The sequence below is a fragment of the Simochromis diagramma genome, unplaced genomic scaffold (genome assembly GCF_900408965.1).
Source record: "Simochromis diagramma unplaced genomic scaffold, fSimDia1.1 OVJJ01000433.1, whole genome shotgun sequence".
NCBI lineage: Eukaryota > Metazoa > Chordata > Actinopteri > Cichliformes > Cichlidae > Simochromis > Simochromis diagramma.
Genome location: NW_024387031.1, coordinates 523,578 through 544,510, shown reverse-complemented (window position 1 = coordinate 544,510; position 20,933 = coordinate 523,578). Strand labels below are relative to the sequence as shown.

Genomic DNA, 20,933 nt, shown 5'->3' with positions numbered 1-20,933 from the left:
CGATTATTGAGCATAATCAATCATATCAGACATACAGGATGTGCCTTTAATGGCTTAAAAAAAACCCACAAGAATTGGGTGCATGAGAATTTCTAACTCTGGTTGTTTTCCTTTTAAGCATAGTCCACACATTTTCATTAGGGTCGGGGAAGGTGATTCCTGAAGCTTGCCTTATCTATTCCAAAACCAGGTTTAGTTTTTGGATTGTTGTCCTGTCCAGCTCTTGATTTGAGAAAAAGTTGACGAATTTGGAGGTAGTCCTCCTCCTTTAATATTCTGCCAGTATTGCTGGAAGCAAAGTCAAAGTCAACTTTATTTGTCAATTCTGCCACATGTACAGGACATACAGAGAATAGAAATTTTGTTACTCTCAAACCCTATATGAAATAGCAAATGAACATTTAAATATAAGAGAGTGATTAAAAAATGCAAATAAAATAATTAAAAAGTAAAAATTTAAATAAATACAATACAAATTAACAAGAAAGCTATGCAATATACAATATACAATATTCAGGTAAGGGTAAATGACATTGAGTGTAAACCAGGCAGAGTAGTGCAAATAGGCAAATAGTGCAAATGGAGATTTAGTAATGTACGGTAAGAGATAGTATAACAACAAAGTCTTATGAGGTAATGGCAGTCCAATGCTCCACAAAGTGACTGGTAACTGGTGCAGGCCAGTGAGTGAGTCAGAGAGAGTGTGTGTGTGTGTGTATGTGACAGAGTTCAGTTTTGATCACAGCTATTGGAAATTCTATCAATAACTTTAACTCTACAGTAAACATGAAGCCAACAAATGTAAAAAAAAAAAAAAAAAAGAATTCCTTTTTTGTAAATGTATCAAAATTTGCGCTTAATTAGGTTAGTGGAACTTTGAATTTGAATATTAGTTGCGCAGTTAAGAGATAAACACTGACAGCAGCATGAACAGTTCTGTCAAGCATATGTGCTAACAAAAAAAAAGAAAAAGATTTTATAATGTGAAAAGGGTCACTGAGGGGCCAGCCTTAATCAGAAACTATCCTGTTTGTCCCGCTGGAGAGTGACTGAGAGGGCACTGAGTGACGCAGGTGAGAGACAGGCGTCACCCAGCCCCTAGACCGCACCTCTCTTATCTGCCTATGGAACGGAGGAGGAAGGAGTGACAAAGGCCAGGGCCTGAGCATGATAAGGAAGGGCCTTATGTCCTGCTTCGGCCCTGGCTTGCACCGTAGCCTCCAGTGCAAGAGGCCATCCAAGGGCCAGGTGTTGACCACTGTAATGATAACAGCAAATCCTTATTTGCCTAGTATCATGTTTTATGTTGTTAATACTCCTAGACTGTAGGGGGAGCTAGAGAGCAGAGCGAGTTACCTCGGAGTAGACTGTGATGGCGAAGCTTTGTTTACATGTGAACCACAGTTCGATAAAATACCTTCTCTTCAAGTAATGGTGTCATTCTTAAGAACCCACAACAACATAAAGAAACAAGACAACCACGACCAGAATAGCCTCCCAGATCATGTTTTTCCATTTACAGGTATGACTATGAGTGACGTCAGATATATAGAGAATGCTGGTGTGCATTTACATGCGGCCGCTTTGGAGCAGTGAATGAGAGGAAGAAAGGGAGAGAGAGAGCGAGAAAATGAGGGTCAGGTGAAGTTCAGGGCAGATTTTTTGCCAGCAGTCTCACACTGCAGGAAAGCCAAATTGCTTCCGGATCTAGGTATCCACCCCTGCATAGCTCAGTGTTCGTACCCTTCCCACCTCCTTGTTGTCATCCCTCTTTGGGAGTGACAGTGAAACTGGGAGTGACAGTGAGGCAGCCGTCGGAGGAAGGGGAGGGGGAGGAGAGGGAGAGGGCTCTCTCACCTGGTCATTCACGGGGGGATCCAAAACTTGGGAAGGATCCACAAAGGAAGGGAAATCCATGGTGTCAGAAAGTCGAGGTTGTTGGGAAGATTTAAGTATATTCACGTAGGACTTGGGGCATTTAAAGAAAGTGTGCCCTTTCGCACCACAGAGGGAGCACTCACTTTCGTTTTGGCAAATTTTAGCCTTGTGGCCCAACTCACCACATTTCCAACATTTGATAGTGGGGCATTCTCTCGCCTGGTGGTCTGGGCCTTGGCAGATAAAGCACCTCACCAATTGGCCAGGATAAATAATCCTGCCATTATAGGGGCCCAACGAGATGGAATTCGGGATAGAGATTATATGTCCAGCTTCATCTCTACGCATCCAAACTTTGTATTTTCGGACTCCATACCAGAATCCGAATTTATCCACCGGCTTGACTGGGGGTTGAAGAATCTCGCAGTACCTTTTAAGATATAGCTCGATATCTTGGTCTGGAATCCTTCCAGTCCAGAATTTAACAACAAGAGTCACTACCTCTACCTGGACAGAAGACTCCACTTGCCAGTCTTTCCATTTCGGATGTGATGCGTTGGAAAGAGAGATCTCTAAGAAGCGACGTAAGGGCGCCTCTTGGGTGAAACACAGCTCAAAATCCCACTTACTGGGCAGAGCAATGAAAGAGTATATGTCCTGCACATTCAGCCATGACGTTTGCAATATCAGCTCTTCAGCAACATAATCCCCGTTTCCGATGTACTTAAGTCTCACCTATAAATTGCTGCAGTTTGAAGCAAACGATAATGGGGCATGATTACATAACTAATAACCAATTACTCCTCCGGTCTTTCCGCGCCCACTCATTTTAACAAGTTCTTTTCTTCGTAGTCCTTTAGTCCTTCGTAGTCCACTCATTTTGGCTGTTCAGAAACAAATGTTTCTGAACCCTTACTGAGAGCTAAAAGCTGACACCTGACATCTTTTCCTTAACCAAAAAAAAAAAAAAAAAAAACACCACAAACAGACAGGAAAACTATTTCTTATAAAACACTTTTCAATACACCCTGTGGATTATCGTTAGAATCATTGCAACCATTTCATTTTTATTATCACATTACTCATTTAATGAACTAGACCTGTAGTCTGAGATGTAGAGAACAGGAATACAGGACATGACCAGGGCTTTGCAAAGTGCAGTCACAGCAAATAGGGATAATTTAAAACAAAACAAAAAACAAAAAAAAACAAAAACAAAAACAAAAAACACACAACACACCTAAAGCATGCAACACACAAATTTAAAAAGAATATATTAAATAATAAATCTGCATCAAATATTCCATGGATGTTGAAGCAAAGAAACCGTGCAAAAACATTGAAACCCATTTTGGACAGTCACTCCTTCCTGTGCTTAGTTTAAAGAAAACATTACTGCAAAGTACGGCTGTGAAAAAACAGAAGAAATGTGAACGATATATCAAAATCTGTACAGTCTCTTCCCTCTTTCCTCCCATTCATTCTTTCATCTGTACTTTGGTTTTATTCTTGCTTCTGATCTTTTCTCATTCTTTGTCTTTATTCTGGCTCTCAGGTGATCGGTCTTGTTGCGTGGCATGGCACAGGGTGACAATGTCTGTAGGGAAGCAGTTTTTGAGTAGGATACCTCTGTCTCTCTGGCAATCCAGGTCTCCAATAAAGCCATACCAGTAGATCACAAGGCCTGGACCAAACCTGTTCCAGTAGCTCCAGAATTGTTCATTGAGATAGGTTTGATGGCTTTGATCATCTCCAAAAGAGGCTTTGCTCTCAATCCAGTGTACAATGTGTCCTTCCACAGCAACTGGAACCTCCAGGATGATATCAGGTGTTTTATCATAGCCCATAGTTCTCAGATGGTTTTCATCCAGAAAGGAAAGGTTCTTCTCCTTCAGTTTTTCCTGGAGCAGCACTTCATGCTCATGGCCTATGGCGTGTTTGATGCAGTCTACCAGCGGTCCATAACAGCAGTCATTTATTGTGCATTGGTAGACATTACTGGCCAAAATTTGGTCTGGAATTAAAGATGGCTCCTTCAGCATGCTGTTGAGGACTGATTTAGATGGCATTCCACCATCCTGGCCCTGAAGGAACCTGTCCAGGATGATACGAGCCATCAGCGCAGGAGACAGATCCACCTCATTGGCCAATTCAAGCAGGACAGGAGCAGTAGGCTGTGCCTTGGCTTCACTCAGATACCTTTGGTAGTAGCTTTCAATAACATCCGGCACATGGTGTCTTGAGAATGTCCTTTTGATCCATTTCTGGTACTCCAGGGAGAAGATGCTCAGAAGAGTGGACTGCGAGTGACTTGGAAACTTGTCCTTCAGTATCTTCACGCATCGCCGTGTAGGTCTCAGTTTTTCAGTCCATCGCACTATCTCTTTATATTCTGCTCGGGACAGTCTCATCATGAGAAAGGGATCTTTACTCTTAATTCCTGCAGTCCTAGTACCGTCCCCGATAGCCCCCAGTCTTGCCGCGGCCACTCGTTTTGATAGGTTATTTTCTTCGTAGCATCGAGACTAAGAGAAAATGTGGTCCGATCAGCTCAAAGCCTCGCTTATATTTCCGCAGAGCGCACGCAGCTTTGTCACGCACCAATCGCAGAGAGGCTTGCGGCAGCGCGCAACATCAATGCACTTTTCTCCAATGAGCAGCACACACCGAGGCGGGGCGATGCTCCACGTGGAGCCCGTCACCAATCACGAGCCGGAGCAGCACCGCGTCACAGCCAGTCACACACTTTAAGAGCAGCGAGTCTACTCTGTTCGCTACATTTTCTGCTCTTATCAGAGTAAAAGGAAAGTGAGAAAGAATGGCACGAACCAAGCAGACTGCTCGCAAGTCTACTGGCGGCAAAGCCCCCAGGAAGCAGCTGGCTACCAAGGCCGCCCGTAAGAGCGCCCCGGCCACCGGGGGCGTCAAGAAGCCTCACCGTTATAGGCCCGGTACCGTGGCTCTGCGCGAGATCCGCCGTTACCAGAAATCCACAGAGCTGCTGATCCGCAAGCTGCCCTTCCAGCGCCTGGTCCGCGAGATCGCTCAGGATTTCAAGACCGACCTGCGCTTCCAGACCTCTGCTGTCATGGCTCTGCAGGAGGCCAGCGAGGCTTACCTGGTCGGACTCTTCGAGGACACCAACCTGTGCGCCATCCACGCCAAAAGGGTCACCATCATGCCCAAAGACATCCAGCTGGCTCCCCGCATCCGCGGAGAGAGCCTAAGCTGCACGCTCTCCTACCAACAACGGCTCTTTTCAGAGCCACCTCACTCACACCAAGAGCTCGCTCCTTTATTCTTATTCTTAGTATTGTTTTTATAATATAAGTCTTATGCTCACACTTGAATATTCATGCTGTTTCTAGAAATTACAGTTGGGATCAACGTGGAATTCACTGACTTTATTTTCAGAATTGCCTCATTCACTATGGCCAATGTGCCTTTCAGGAAGCTGTTTACGTCTTGATGCATTCTCAGTCATCCAGGAAAGTAAATCTCCAAAAAGTTTGTACTTTTACTAGATCAAAGGTGGGTTAGTTACCTTAAAAAAAACAAACAAACAAAAAAACTAAATGAGCTGTTGTAGAGACCCACCTTTTAGCACATCCCAGCACACCCACTCACTTCACCAGATGCACCTTGTTTAGTTCTCTCACCTTTGATTGGGTGTGGTGCTTCTCCTCAATTGCACTCACCTGTCACACATTATATAACGACTGCATTCACTTTTGGCTCACTCTTTCTTCACTCCCACATGGGGCGGCAGCTGAGGTGAGGTTCTGTTTGGGTTTTTATTTTATGTATTGTTTAAGGTAATGAGTAGTGATGGGCAGATGAAGCTTCATGAAGCACTGAAGCTTTTCATCCAATTGGTTCATCCCAGTGCAAAGCTTCTTGAAGCTTCATTTGCTCTAGTAGGACACCTACTGGACGTAAAAATATTAGTTGGCATGAATTTGAAGAGTGTGGCCTTTTGCACACAGCCTGTAAATGTCAACAACTAAAGGAGTGTGTAAAACATCTATATTGTATTGATGGCAGTATACTGTGTATATTTATACTGGCAGTATGGAAAATGATCATTTGGAAATGATCATTTACTGTGAGGTGAGGTGTGGTTGGGTGTGGACAGTAGTTGTGCTTTTGTAACGTTGAGGTATGGACAGCTACACAGTGAGGCTTTGAGCCTCAGTCCTGCCTGTTCACATCTTATTCTGTAAAAACTGCATTTCCACTGCTTTTATGGCCTTTTTAGTGGGGAGAACATAGCTAGGATTTAATGATTTAACAAATCTTTTGAATACTTTGTCCTCCACAATGCTACATGGCTGGGAGTCCTCAATCACCATGCTAACCAGGTCTTCATCTATTTGAGATTGTTCTCCTGAGGAAAGACAATAAAGACAAAGCACAAATATAAATATCACACACGTAACTTATTACAGTTGTATAATATTGTTATATCATTTAGTAACATTACAGCATGCTATATTATCATTGCATTTGATGGCTCACCTGGTCTTGCTCCACAATCGGTGTTCCCCTTATTCTCATGCAAAGCTCTGTAGTGCCTAAGCATGGATGAGGTGTTGTTGTTATATTCCAGCTCCCTGGCACATAGCAAACACTTCACCTTGTACAAAAGTCAAGACAGCGTAACATAACTTGTATTGCACCATCAGTATTATGAAAATACATCTTCTGTAGAAATTTACATACCTTGTTGGGAGGAATAAGATCAAAATGTTCCCACACAGGGGAGGACATCCTCCTCTTCTTAGCTGGCTCCATTCTCTCCTGACTTTCTCTCCTCACTCTCATAAACCTCCAAACTGTCTCCAAACTCTCACTAACCGCAACTCTCCATCAAACACCTACATTTTTGAATGAAGTCTGAGGGGTTTATATCGCTGTCATATCTCGCGGCAAAGTTCGAACCACTTCATGAACCAGTCACGTGGTACAGCCGGGCAGCGAGGCTTCGGACGTCATCATTTTCAGCTCCTCCCATAAATGAAGCAAGCCTCGATACGCGCATCGCGGAAACGCCCCCTCAATTACTCGACACAAGCTTCGAAGCCTCGATACAGAACGTCACATCACTAGTAATGAGTAACTTAAATCTCTGTTTTCTTTCAGCATTGGCAGTCCATGTGTCTTTCTTTCCTTCCTTCTTTGCCTTATTGATTTGGAGAATAAAAGGAAAACCCTGAGAATAATTAGATGACTGCTGATTCTTATTCTAATCGGATGAGCCCATGATGCTGATTGCTTAAGCCCTGTAACCTTCCTTACTTCAAAACATGAGCACTTCTCCTTCAAGCGTATTTCTGGCAGGAAGACATTTACAAATAAACCGATGAATAAGTGATATCTATCCTTTGTTTGGTTTATGACTGTTCAGTGAGTATTAACAAACCGTGGTATTGAATAGGCCTGTAACCAGTGTTGCAAACTCCTCAGTAAGGAAAATCGCTATTGGTTGTCCTAGAAGTCGCTAAATGACGTCATCGCCTAATTTGCATAGTTGGTCATGCTAATGTAATTGTAACCTATGTTGTTGGAGAGAGAAATAACATCGTGGAAGAGAAAGTGAGTAAAAATGGTCCTAAATGCATTTAGAGTTTATTTAGAACTACAAATTAAATTTCTTTTAGCAATTGTTTTTTTTTTTAATGTTACAATTCCAACCCTGCTCCTTTACCCGGGCTTGGACCGGCAAAAGTGACCCGAAATAGGCACTCTGGTGGAGTTACTTTGTGTGTGTGTTTATAAGTAGTTTGAAACCTTGTGATCCACAAAACAGCACAAGAGTAAAAGAGTAAAAGAAGAATTGACTGCGTTACAGCACCCGCTGCTTGTTGAGAGTAAAAGCGATACGCACTTTCACGTCTTTTTTAGCGACTTTTTTTTAGAAAAAAGTCTGAAAACTCGCTAAATATAGCGACAAAGTTGCTAAGTTGGCAACACTGCACTGCTGTAACACCTGTAACATTCAGCAGTAGCCTCATTGTTCTGACACGCACAACAAAACTATTGACTACACTACACGCTAACTACACAAGATTTGCACTAAACGTGGAAAAATCTGTCACATCTCAAAACACCGCCGTCACTCCTAAAACTTCCCCCTTCCTCAACAACTAAATGCCATGTTGCCATATTGTTTTTTTGATTGGTCCACATGGTACATTTTTCCACCAATAGGAAAGGCTGGTGGGGTTGGGAGGGGGGCTCCTCCTCACAGGCGCAGAGTGCTTTCGACCGTTTTCCTTGTAAAATGCCATTTTTACAGTTTCTTCCCGCAGTAAATATAAACAACGATAGGAAAAAAAAAACATTGCAATTTTTTTTTATCATAACTCTGGTTTTACGTGGCCTATCGACACAATTTAAAAACTGGTATCGTTTTTAAATTGTGGTATAAAGTCGACACCTTTTTCCCTCAATTGTTCCGTCTGTCCTGCTCACATCTCCAATGGTTGTACACGTTGTCATTAGCGTGGCTTCATTCCACATCAGCCACGCCGCTTTGCTAGCTAAAACACCGTGTCGGCACACAAGGACGCTGTCATAGGCTGTCGACCTTAATTCGGTGTATACGAATGTGAATTGCATTATTGGCTGGACTATGGAATAAGTTGGCATCATTCTAATCCCATACGGGAGCAGCCAGTCATTTACTGACTAACACTGCAAAACAGAATTGTTACATTTTTTTATTTTAATTTCAATTCAGGTTGGATTTTTTTTGTACGCAAAGCAGATTTTCTGTGTGCAGAAACCGTGCCAGCTGTGCGCAATTGTGCACGTGCGCAGCTTAGAGGAAGCATTGCCTGTGGATCCACATCTTAATCAGGGCCGGACACTAAATGTAGATGGCTGGAAAAGGCCCGATGAGGGTAAAAGATCAAACACACAGCTGAAGCACAAGCAGTAAAAACCTGCAAATGTTGCAAAAACAAATCAAAACAGGATTACGCTTTAAAAACTTGATTCAAGTTGTCGTCATTAACTTTAAAACCAAAATAAAATGAGAATAAATTGGTGAGCAGCGACAGCCAAATGCGCCAGCGTTTACTTAGCCGATTACCTGTAAATATAGAAATATCCTCCAAAGAGCTACATTTATTTTTACTTTAAATACAACTCAGACCCTTTACTTTTTAGTTTTACTTGTTTAAATAAGTTGAATTAGTATTTCAAAGTCTGAAACTGTTGTCATTGACATTTACGGCATCAGAGAAACTTCACAGTACTGATCTACAAACAGGCAGATTCATATGCAATGTTTTGTACACGCATACGTTTCATTGTCACATCATCATCCTCATTAGTGTGTGATGAATGCAACTAAAAAAAGGAAGGAAACAACTTATTGAGTAACTTCAGTTTTCTGATGATCTGACAAACACAGACGGAGTTAAATGTCAGACGCTGTTCTTCTGAAGTTTAACAATTTTTCTGCATCAGGATCAAAGTCAGAATGAAAATCCTCCATTTTCTCTTTTTCTGCATCTTGTCAGGTGAGGACTTAATGTTGCTCTTTAATTAAAAAATATTCAACTTCATAAAATAAACTTTATACACTAAAATTCATACACTAAATAATGTTTTAATTATCTATCTTTTAATAATTTTATTTATTTAATCTTTTCATCTGACACATCCAGCTGGGCTTGTCAAGGCAAAACAGAATATCTGGTCTGCAGCCGAAGGAGCAAATGCTTCACTTAGATGCCCTTCAACTTTTTCTTTAAGCACAAAGTTCTTCTGTAAGGAAAAATGTGAGCGAGCAGAAGATATCCTCATTAAAACAGATGGAAATACAGCTCAGAGTGGGAGATACAGCATTAATTATAAAGACGGATTTCCAGGAACAGGATTCATGTCTGTGACCTTCACGATCAAGTCTGACTCAGGACTGCACAGGTGTTCTTTAGGAAGATCTTCTGTTCCAGATACATACTATGACTTTGAGGTCAGAGTTTCAAATGGTGAGTTTGTACAAAAATTCCCTGAAATAAAAAAATATGAAGAGCCCTCACTAGCCCTAATTTAGCATTATAGACCATGTTTAGATCAAGCTGTTTAATTAATTAATAAGTAAAAATTAACATGCTATACCATGTAGGTGTACATTTTATACAGCATGGAAAAAATGTCTTTCTTTGGCTCTCGGAGGAGGCGGACGCACTTTTTCTCCTCTCCCTTATCTTCCCTGCTAGTTCTTATGTCCTTGTCTAGTCTCGTGTCTTTTTTGTATTACTTTCCCTGGAACACTCTCTCACAGTCTGGGTCTAAAACCTAAAAGAGAATTATGGATTTGATCAACTGGTCTCTGAATGCTATTGACACCCTTTAACGAGAAGTCTGGACTCGGGAGAACCCGAGTGCCCTGGAGGGACTTTCCCTGCCGGATACACGATGGACGGGTGGCAGAGGATCGTGTGCCTGGCGGGACTGTCAATCGAGGACGCTGAAGATATCTACCTATTCGGAACCATGATAACAGGGTTCTTGCTGATCGGAGCTGGCTTGGCCCTGGCTTATTGGAGAATTAAGAAAGCAGAACCGGCTGTTCAACCCCCCACAAGGCTGCCCGCTGGGATTGGAACGACAGGTGCGACTTCTCAGAAAGGGCTCACTGAAGGCAGCATGGTTAAGAGCTTGGAGGCGCTTACGACTGCAGTGAATGCTCAGAATAGCACCTCTGAGCGTATGTATGTTGGATTACATCAGGAAAGAATCAACTCAGAACAACATCTCTGGGTGGAGCTGGATTACACCTCGGATCAGTTGGCTGCGGTCGTGAGGTCTCAGAATCTGCTCTGTGAGCAAAAGAGTGACAAGACCACAGAATCGACGGCTAATAACATCATGGAGAAACTCGCAGCTATTAACGGGAGATTGAGAGACCAGTGTCGGAGTGTTAAAAACAGCTTGACATTCTTATGAGTTGTTTGCAAAAGAAAAATCACCATCATAATGCATCTACCCCTTCGGCGCCAGCTGCGGGCTCAAGGCCAGAGCTGAACAAAACTCCCTGATAACGACTGTGTTGAGTCTGTTCCTTCCCATTCCCTACAAGGCCACCTGGGTTGGCTGGAAGACTCTTTACTTAGCCTGGCAGGGCGAAGGACACTGTCTCACCTGAACTATGGACACGCACACACATACATATACTGATACTGATAAGCACTCACTGACGCATCACCCTCCCTACCCCGGATCCAACGCCACCTCCAACGCTTACCTCCCCCATGATGTGGACATCGGGTCAGCTGGAGGCGCAGTCGAAAGATTGTAGCGGTCCCAGATCAGATGTACACACTGGAACTCTTTCCCATGTTGCTTGTCTGTGTTTATTGTGTTATGGTGTGTTGTTACCTGTGCATTCCTGTATTATCCTTTTGTGTTGGACATTTCAATGTTATTTTTCCTCGCTACCTTGCCTGACCTGTCTCCCCAATGTGATGTTTGTATTGTATGTGCGGTCGGCAAGGTCTGTCATCTCGGTTGTGGGCAAAAGACCTGCAACTGACAAATAAAGGCTATCTCATCTCATTTCAACTGTACTTTTGATAAGTTGAATTGAAATTGTAGCACCTCAGTGTAAAGCATACAACAATATGTAATGATTTATGGATTCACATTTAATTAATGTTCTTATATTTCACAGAACTGGATAGAAATGCTGTTTTTTTTTATCGAACACAAACTGAGGGAGAAAACATCACGTTGGTGTGTTCCAATACTGTGTATGGACACAGGAAGTTCTTTTGTAAGAATGAACACAACTTGACACAACTAATAACACATCTGAGAGTGGCAGATACAGCATTGAATACAGACCAGGATCTACAGTTGGACTGTATATGACAATCACACAGCTGACCAAGTTAGACACAGGACGGTACAGGTGTGGTTATGGAAACCCTCTGTCTCCAGATTTGTATAAAAACAATGATGTTCATGTGATTGATGGTTAGTTTCTTTTCAAGATGGTAAAACATTTTTCATATTTTATTTTTCTTGAAATGCTACTACTACGAATAGTAGATGATCACAACTCAGAAAATAAAATAAACAAAATTAGAACACAAATAAATGAAAACATGAAACTTCCCACCTTCTGATTTGAGGTGAGATTGTTGTTACTGCCAGAGATCAGCTGATCCACTGGCTGAGAGATCATTGCACCTTTTAAGAACTTTCTAAACTGAAATAGAGGGTTTGACATTTTAAAAAGTATTTTCCTTTAATTTGTCCAGCTTTCTTTTTTTTAAGTCTGGATGACCAGTCTCTGAGTATTATTTTTTGTTGTTGTGCTGGCCAATCTAATCCACTGTTCATTCACAAATGCAAAAACTACTTCTTATGATGCTCGTATAAGCATGTACAGTAAGTTTCACAATCATATTCTCTTTTAATCAGTGCACATATTACATACAAAAAATATTTTAAAATCATTTCAAATCTAAGTGTGTGCCTTAAATGCATTGTTGGAAAATATCATGGCGGAGCTAAAACTGAGGGGACATCATCTACCATTTCTGCTAAAGCTGAGTGTTTCTACGCATGCAGGTGCATTTTGTGTTTGATCAATTTTTGTATTTGCCCGTGTGATAACATGATTATTATTTTACTTTATTACTTTATTATTTGTCTTTATCACTATTGATTATGATTTTTATGTGTGTATTTATTGTACACACCTACTTCCGCACCACAAACAACAACAGCAACACAGAGTGAAAGTGTGACTGCAGGAGTCTCTACACATTGTCCTGACTCCTCCTGGCTTCTGGTTGTGCGTGCGTCCTTGGATGGTGTTTTGCTGATGGCTGTTTTCCTCATGCTCTGCTACATTAGTAAGACAAGGAGGAACTTTGGACTGAACACCAGAGAAAATGACACAAACATAGAGGTGAGTTTGTGTCACTTGTTTTCTGTCTGTTGTTGCAGGTTTTAGTGAGTGCTATTGATTCATGGTGTCAGTGGTACTTTCTCTGTTAAATTTAGTGCAAATAAGTGATGTTACCTGTTATCAGAGTTTCTTCACCAGCAGAGGGAAGTGAAAACAAAGCGAACAACTTTTATAGCAGACAGAAACATGTTTATATAATTATGTAGATATGACAGCATACAATATATTTTACTGTCCCTTCTGAGGTTATTCCACAACATCAACATTTCAGGGTGTCATATTTAAAAGTGTGAAAGCACCTTTAGGCCTGTTTCCTGACACTGCAGTACATGTATGCTGCTCTGAAGGAAACCTGTTGAACTTCTTATGATATTTATAATCTTTGTTTCTCTGGAAAAAAAATTGTTTCTTATTTTTTTATTCCCATTTGTTAAAAGCGTGATGTTGCATGAGGTTGTTTAAACTCTGTTGTACATCTCATTGTCATGGTCCTGGGTCATTTTGACTCAGGGTTCTCAGTTTTCTTGTGTTTTTGTATTATGTTAAGTTCATTTGTTAAGGATTATTCTACGTCTCCTAGGTTATTCTGTTCAGTATTGTTTGTTAGATTTCCCCCTGTGTTGTTGCTCTCTGTGTCTTCCCCTGGTGTCAGCGTGTATACAGTGGTGTGAGTTGTCGTGCCTTGTTTTCCCCCAGCCCATCATGTCTGCTCTCTCCCTCATGTTCCCTCATTTCCTCTCGTCTACCTCTCCACTTCCGTATCATGTTTCCCGTTTTATTGTGAAGGTCCCGTGTTTCTATGTTTGGTCTAGCTTCCCTGTCTCATTATGGTTAGTGATGTCAGCTGTGTTCCTTGTGTCCTCACCTCCCTGTTATCCGTCTGTGTATTTAGGTCAGCGTCTCCCTCAGTTCAGTGATGTGTCCTCCCTCATGGCTGCGTGTCTCTCCCTGTGTTTCCCTCAGTATCTCCTTTTTTCCCATTCAAATGCCTGGTATGCCCGATGGTGATTTTTGTTTTTATGGGCTGATGTTTTTTTGGTGTTTTTTTTACGTTTTATAATGGTATAAACAATGAAAGCTGCTGACAGCTGCTAACGGTGCAGGGACAGGTCTAGCAAAATTCTGCCAGAGGGCCAGGTAGGGCATTAACAGGGAAAAGGGGGCACAAAGACTTTTATTTCTTATTTTCATTTAAAATGTCTAGCTTTTAATAAAGAATTATCTCAATCTTACAATCAAAGTGGTCTTCTGATGTATAATCTATAGAAATCATACATATACACTAACAAGACAGTGTTTGTTTTTCATTCAAAGGCTTTAAGACTTTCCTATAATCAGGGGTGCACGTAAGTGGTCCGCAGGTGCGCTTTCAAAATAAAAGACGCGCACCAGATAAGAAGTTGCAACGCACGTTTGCGTACATAAGATTTTCTGGAGGAGTACAGACCTTTGTTTAGAACTCTTAAAGATGTCGAAGAAGCAAGCTCCTTTAAGCAATTACTTTGGTGTTCCTCCACCTCCAAAGAAATGTCAGAAGGAGTCCGAACTGTAAACGAAGCGCGTATTCTCGGAAAAGTGGTTGCAGGAGGTGAGCTGGCTTCAAACACAAAAACAGTAAGCTAGAGTGTGATTTTCACGACATATTCTGCACCACATCTCTGTGCGTCTTTTATTTTGAAAGTGCATGCGCACCTGCGGACCACTTATGTGCACCCCTTCATACCTGTTGGGCCGGTCTCTACTCAAAATAACGGGGCCAATGTTTTTGTCCCAGTCCAGTCCAACCCTGCTCATGTTTTATGTTGTTTATTTTCAGTTTTCTGCTGGGTATGAGAACTCATGAGATCCAAATTCCAGACATAAAGAGCCCAAAAGGACCATCATTTCATTTTGACATTTTTGAGCACATTTCTGCAATGTTATGATCACCTCCCATATTATTTGCTTCACTGTGTTTCTGTATTTTACTGTACTTTTGTAACTTAAGTAGTTGTATATGAAATGTTAGCAAGTAAAACTGATTCACTATTACGATGACGAAGAACCCTGTCTGTTGTTACCAGTAAGGTTTTTACTTTCTTTGTAATTATTGTTCCCAAAATGTAACTTTAATTGGTTGTTGTACACATTTGGTTTTAACTCATATATCTTTGTCTAATGTACGATCTGTGATTACTTCTGATATATTTAAAACTACTGGCTGTTGTTAGAAGACACACAATTAAATTTTTTTTGAAAATTCTAAGTAATGTGATGTTTCCTTAAATTGAGTGATTACACATCTTTCTTATTGAACTTAAGCACAAGCCTAATGTTAATGCATCCTCTTGTGTTAAATAAATGTTTGTATTTGCCCGTATTGTAATATGATTATTATATTGCTGCATTTGTCTGCATTGCTGTAGATTTAGTATTGATTTGTTTTGTGTTTATTGTTCAAGGTCAATGTTGATCTTGGAAAAAAATGTCCTGAAACCACATCCAGTAAAACATCACATGGAAGCTGTAGGTTTCGGGAGTTTAGTTTTCAGTTTCCTTTGTACCTTTATGTTTCGGATCTGTACAAACCTGCCATCAGCCTGCAATTATCAGCTCTTCTGTCCACATCAGTCTGCCTTCAACATCCTGCACTTTGGTCCTCACACTCCACTCCACTGCGCTTGACATAAGGCTTATATTATAACTGGTAATTATTATGTGAATCCGGTCACATTACCAAACAATGCAAAAACACTGTAACAAGTTCAGTATTGAATTAATTATTTAAAAACGTATTACAGCACCAGCTTCATTGCACTCCCCTTATTATTACACCCACCAGTGAATTACTCAAACATGTCAGTAGATGGCACAAGGTGCTCAGAAGGAACACAAAAAATATCAGAGAGAAGTCCTGCAGGATAAATCGTGATGTTGAGCTAAACACAAGCTTCAGTTTTCTGCCTCTCTGATTGGACGGTTGAAACTAGTGTTTGTTCCTGATGCTTCACTTTTATTCTTGTTTTAAATCTTTGAACTACATGATGACACAACTCTGAGACCTGGAACACATGATGAGACATGATGGTCCTACTCAGATTTCAAGATGCTGCCTGCAGGGCACAAATCATTTGTGGAGACAGATTCTGAGTTCTCTAAAATAAATAAATGTCCTGATGTTCCTGCATGAAGATAAAAAAATCCACAGTGTTACGTGTTTTATAAAGGAGGATCAGCACAACAACAACAACTGCATCACTACATATACAACATTTAAAGTGTTTAAGGGACATTAATTAAGGACACGAATTAAGTTTATCCTAAAATAAAACAAAATCAAACTAAATGTTTCCCTCTTATTAGTCAGAAGTTGGTTTAAAGTCACTGACATTAGCAGACATGACAGGTTAGCATGCTACAACCACTGACGCTCAATTAAATCAAACTGAGGGCTTTCACGAATAATATTTCTATGCAATCTACTCTTTATTGATACATAATGCAGCACTTAATGAGAAAATAAAGAAACTCATGTACCCACTCATTAACTTATAGGTTATGCTTGGTTAAACTTAAAACAAATAAAAACATAGCACCCTGACAGCTGGATAACACAGAAAACACTGACATTACAGAGACGTTTATAAATAGTAGCCATGACACACACAACTTCTATCTTAAACTAGTTTGTCTGCTCCTCTCTCTCTCACTGTGTCTCATCCAGCATCACCTCCTTAAACATTTAAAGTTCACATGACACATCTGTGGTTCTTTAAAGGTGGAGAACAATGCCGAAAAAGCATATTCAGTCAGATTAGGAGTTAGAAGTAAAAGGAGGAACTAAATTTTCTCTGAAAACAGACATCATTGTGTGTGTCTGGAGAGCTCATAAAGAAAATGTGGCAAAAAATCAGACTTTTCAGTCTAATTCATCTTTATTGGTTATTTATTTTTAATGGTGGAGAGAGTTAGTCAGCATAACTTTGCAAGGCTGTACAAATAAGTCTCATCTGAAACATTGTCCTTGTTTTATTGAATCTGTTATTTCTTCCTGTATTGCTGTTTGGTTTTGTAACATAACTCTGAAGAGCAAGAATTGGTTAGGACTTTTGGTAAAAACTGCCAGTAAAATCTCAGGGTATTCGTAAGATCGACTTTTGGTCATTTATAACAAACATGTGCTGTGGAAAGCTCATTCTATTGTTAATTGTTTTAACCATCCACTTCACAGTGAGTTTGATTTGTTGCCCTCTGGCCGTCGTTTCAGAGTACCTTTGAGGAACACCAAAAGTCTGTTCTGCTCTGAGTCACAGTTTGGTTTGATTTAAATGCCTTTTCTTACAGTCGAGGGCCACCAGTGAAGCATCAGACAGAAGATTTCTCCAACTGTGTTCAGCTTGACATCATGATTCATCCTGAAGGACTTCTGACCAGTTTTTATGTTGCACTGTAGCTGTTACACATGGAGGAGCTTTAATGTTTCTACTGTTCAGCTAAAACTGTGCAGCAGTGTAGTCATAGTTCATATCATTATTTCTTATATATTTATAGAAAGACTCCAGGTTTCCTTTATCCCCACCGCATCTCCTCTGCTTAATGGCAAATAACCATCTTATGGGTTTTTATTATTGTTTTGTTTACTTGTGTTGTTGCCCTTGCTGCTAAAAGAATTTCCCCTTGTGGGACAAGAAAGTATTGAATTGAACTGAACTGAAGACTGAGACACAAATTGAACGCCTGTGTCCAACTTGTCTCTCTACTGTCCCAATCCAACACAAAACAACAGCACTGTCACATAATATTACACAGAAGCTGTCAATTTAGCTCTGCAGAGTGAGTAGTTATAATTAGAACTGGGTATTGTCACTAATTTCTCCAACTGATTCAATTCTGATTCAAAAGGTCCCGACTTGATTTGATTTGATTCAATTTGATTTTGGCTCAGTCGGACATAATTATCGTAAATTCTTTGATGTGTACTTTCAGAAAAGAACTCTAAATGAAAATATATTTATTTTCATATTAATAACAGTTCCTAAAGCAGCACAATATTGGACATGTAGAGTCCCGGGGCTTTTGAGATTGACTGTTTCTCTGCAATTACAACCTCAGAATCAGAATCAGAATCAGAATGGGGTTTATTGCCAAATGTTGAGCAGGTTTACAACATTAGGAAATTGCTGCGGTGCTTCAGTGCAAACATAGTGTCATAAATAGCACTTAAATAGACATGGAAAAAAAAATAAAAGTAGGGATAAGAATTAAAAGTGCTACGTGGGAAGATATGTGCATGAGATATACATGAGTGCAGGTGGTGATCAGTGCCAAACATGGAATGATGCAATGAACACAGCGTAGGGTCATGTGTTAGTGGTGGGAACAGTCATATGGTTATTGTTCATGTGTCCAACAGCAGAGGGGAAGAAACTGTTCTTATGGCGAGAGGTTCTGGTGCGAATGGACCGGAGCCTCCTTCCTAAGGGTAGCAGGTCAAACAGACTGTGTCCAGGGTGAGAAGGGTCAGCTGAGATCCGAGCTGCACGCCGCAATGTCCTGGAGGTGTACAGGTCCTGCAAAGATGGGAGTCTGCAGCCAATCACCTTCTCAGCAGAGCGCACAACACGCTGCAGTCTCTGTTTGTCCCTGATAGTGGCTCCAGCGTACCACACGGTGATGGAGGAGGTGAGGATGGACTCGATGATTGCGGTGTAGAATTGCATCATTCGCCGTGTTGGCAGGTTGAATTTCTTCAGCTGCCTCAGGAAGTACATCCTCTGCTGGGCTTTCTTGATGACGGAGGTGATGGTGGGCTCCCACTTCACGTCCTGGGTGATGGTGGTACCCAGGAAGCGGAATGAGTCCACAGAGGTGATGGGGGTGTCAGTCAGGATGATGGGGGGGAGTGGGGCTGTGTGCTTCCTGAAGTCCACAATAATCTCCACTGTCTTCTGGGCATTCAGCACCAGGTTGTTGTGGCTGCACCAGGACACCAGACGTTCAACCTCCCTCCTGTAGGCAGACTCATCCCCGTCCGAGATGAGTCCAATAACGGTGGTGTCATCTGCAAACTTGATTAGCTTGACAGACTGGTGGGTGGAGGTGCAGCAGTTGGTGTACAGGGAGAAGAGCAGAGGAGAAAGAACACAGCCCTGAGGGGAGCCGGTGCTGATGGTCCGGGAGTCTGAGACATTCTTTCCCAGCCTCACGTGCTGCTTCCTGTCCGTCAGGAAGTCAGTGATCCACCGGCAGATGGGATCAGGCACATTCATCTGGGAAAGCTTGCCTCGGAGATGGTCTGGAAGGATGGTGTTGAAGGCAGAGCTGAAGTCCACAAACAGGATCCTGGCGTAGGTTCCTGGGGAGTCCAGATGCTGCAGGATGAAGTGTAGGGCCATGTTGATGGCGTCGTCTACAGACCTGTTGGCTCTGTATGCAAACTGCAGGGGGTCCAGGAGGGGGGCCGTGAGGGTCTTGAGATAGGAGAGAACCAGGCGCTCAAAAGACTTCATGACCACAGATGTCAGAGCCACGGGTCTGTAGTCATTTAGTCCAGTGATCCTAGGTTTCTTGGGGACAGGGATTATGGTGGAGGACTTGAAGCAGGCAGGCACATGACATGCCTGCAGTGAGGAGTTGAAAATGCCAGAAAACACTGGGGCCAGCTCGTTTGCACAGTGTCTGAGGGTGGCAGGAGACACACCGTCTGGGCCGGGAGCTTTTCGAGCATTCAGACTCTTAAACTGCTTCCTCACAGGTCCTCAGTGTTATCTACCTAGGCATAAAAACAAAGCTGACATTTGTGAGACTTCTTCAGAGGTGCAGCTATCACAGCAGATGACTTTGTGTCAAAGTAACTGGCGATAAAACAGAAAAATATGAAGATTTTCCTGGCCTGGTGTTTTATAGCATATTACCACCTTGAAAATATGCTCCAGGTAGATCAAAAATGGGAGAAAACCATGAATCAACATATGAAAATTACCTGCAAAAAACTGATGCTGCTAAAGTGAAGCAGAGCAAAGAAACAGAGGTTTTATCAAAAACATAGCTAAGAGTTTTGCAATTTCAATTTGTAAAAGTTTAAATTTCTTCGGTATTGAATAACCGAGATTAGGCTTTCTTATCGGAGGGCATTTTTTTGAGATAAAAACAGCGGTCGACAACACTGTACACAACGGTAGATAACAGAGCAAATAAGGCACCATGAATTCTTGACAGGAAACTGGTCTTAAAGTATACTGAGAGCTAGAGTTGTGTGCAAAGAGCGATTTTATTGTTGTGGAAGTAAGACAGCTAAAGTAAGAGAGAATTCATGACGAATTTGTATAATGTAACAAAAATGTCAAGTGCTTGAATTTGTAATATTTTGTAATATACTGGATTATTTTGTTTTTACTTTATCTCCCCATGCCGCCACCTACAGAAGTTCTCTGACGACTCTGCCATAGTCGGCCTCATCACAGAGTACAGACAGTGGACTCTGGACTTTGTGGACTGGTGCCAGCAGAACCACCTGCTGATCAACGCTGGGAAAACCGAGGAGTTGGTGGTGGATTTCCGGAGACGCAAACCTACCACACTGACACCGGTGAACATCCAGGGAGTGGACATTGCAATAGTGGACTTGTATAGGTACCTGGGTGTTCACCTGAATAATAAACTGGACTGGAGCCGCAACACTCTACCTGCTGAGACGGCTGAGGTCATTTGGAGTACAGGGAGCGATTTTAAAGACCTTCTATGACTCTGTGGTGGCATCTGTCATTTCTTACAGTGTGGTATGTTGGAGCAGCGGTTTATCTGCAGCTGAAAGGAAGAGGTTGGATAAACTCATCAGGAAGGCCAGCTCTGTTCTGGGATGCACCCTGGACCCAGTGCAGGTGGTGGGAGACAGAAGGACTCTGGCCAAAATAACATCTCTGATGGACAGAGTCTCCCACCCCATGCATGTAAATGTTGCTGAACTGCAGAGCTCCTTCAGTGACAGACTGCTGCATCCTAGATGCATGAAGGAGCGTTTCCGCAGGTCCTTACTCCCTGCAGCTGTCAGACTGTACAATCAAAACTGCTCCCAACAAACATAGATGTTTACATCAGCGCTGTATCTTGCACTATTTTATCAACCGATTCACACTACAACCAG

The 20,933-nt window shown here is 41.7% G+C and overlaps 2 protein-coding genes and 1 long non-coding RNA gene across 3 annotated transcripts; 2 read left to right on the top strand and 1 right to left on the bottom strand.

Annotated features, from left to right (window-relative positions):
- Positions 1-1,513: 1,513 nt before the first annotated feature.
- On the bottom strand, positions 1,514-4,410 carry LOC120740589 (CDAN1-interacting nuclease 1-like). The gene is made up of 2 exons (XM_040043048.1): positions 3,343-4,410; positions 1,514-1,768 (listed from the first exon to the last, which is right to left on the bottom strand). Exon 1 carries the CDS (start codon positions 4,290-4,292, stop codon positions 3,405-3,407), a length of 888 nt encoding a protein of 295 aa, XP_039898982.1. The 5' UTR covers positions 4,293-4,410; the 3' UTR covers positions 1,514-1,768; positions 3,343-3,404.
- On the top strand, positions 1,697-5,218 carry LOC120740610 (histone H3-like). Its single transcript, XM_040043077.1, has 2 exons — positions 1,697-1,711; positions 4,683-5,218. Exon 2 carries the CDS (start codon positions 4,697-4,699, stop codon positions 5,201-5,203), a length of 507 nt encoding a protein of 168 aa, XP_039899011.1. The 5' UTR covers positions 1,697-1,711; positions 4,683-4,696; the 3' UTR covers positions 5,204-5,218.
- A 3,413-nt stretch (positions 5,219-8,631) lies between these two features.
- On the top strand, positions 8,632-15,941 carry LOC120740630. Its single transcript, XR_005697415.1, has 4 exons — positions 8,632-9,407; positions 9,555-9,878; positions 11,564-12,811; positions 14,628-15,941. It is a non-coding gene; the product is annotated as an uncharacterized LOC120740630 (long non-coding RNA).
- Positions 15,942-20,933: the final 4,992 nt, after the last annotated feature.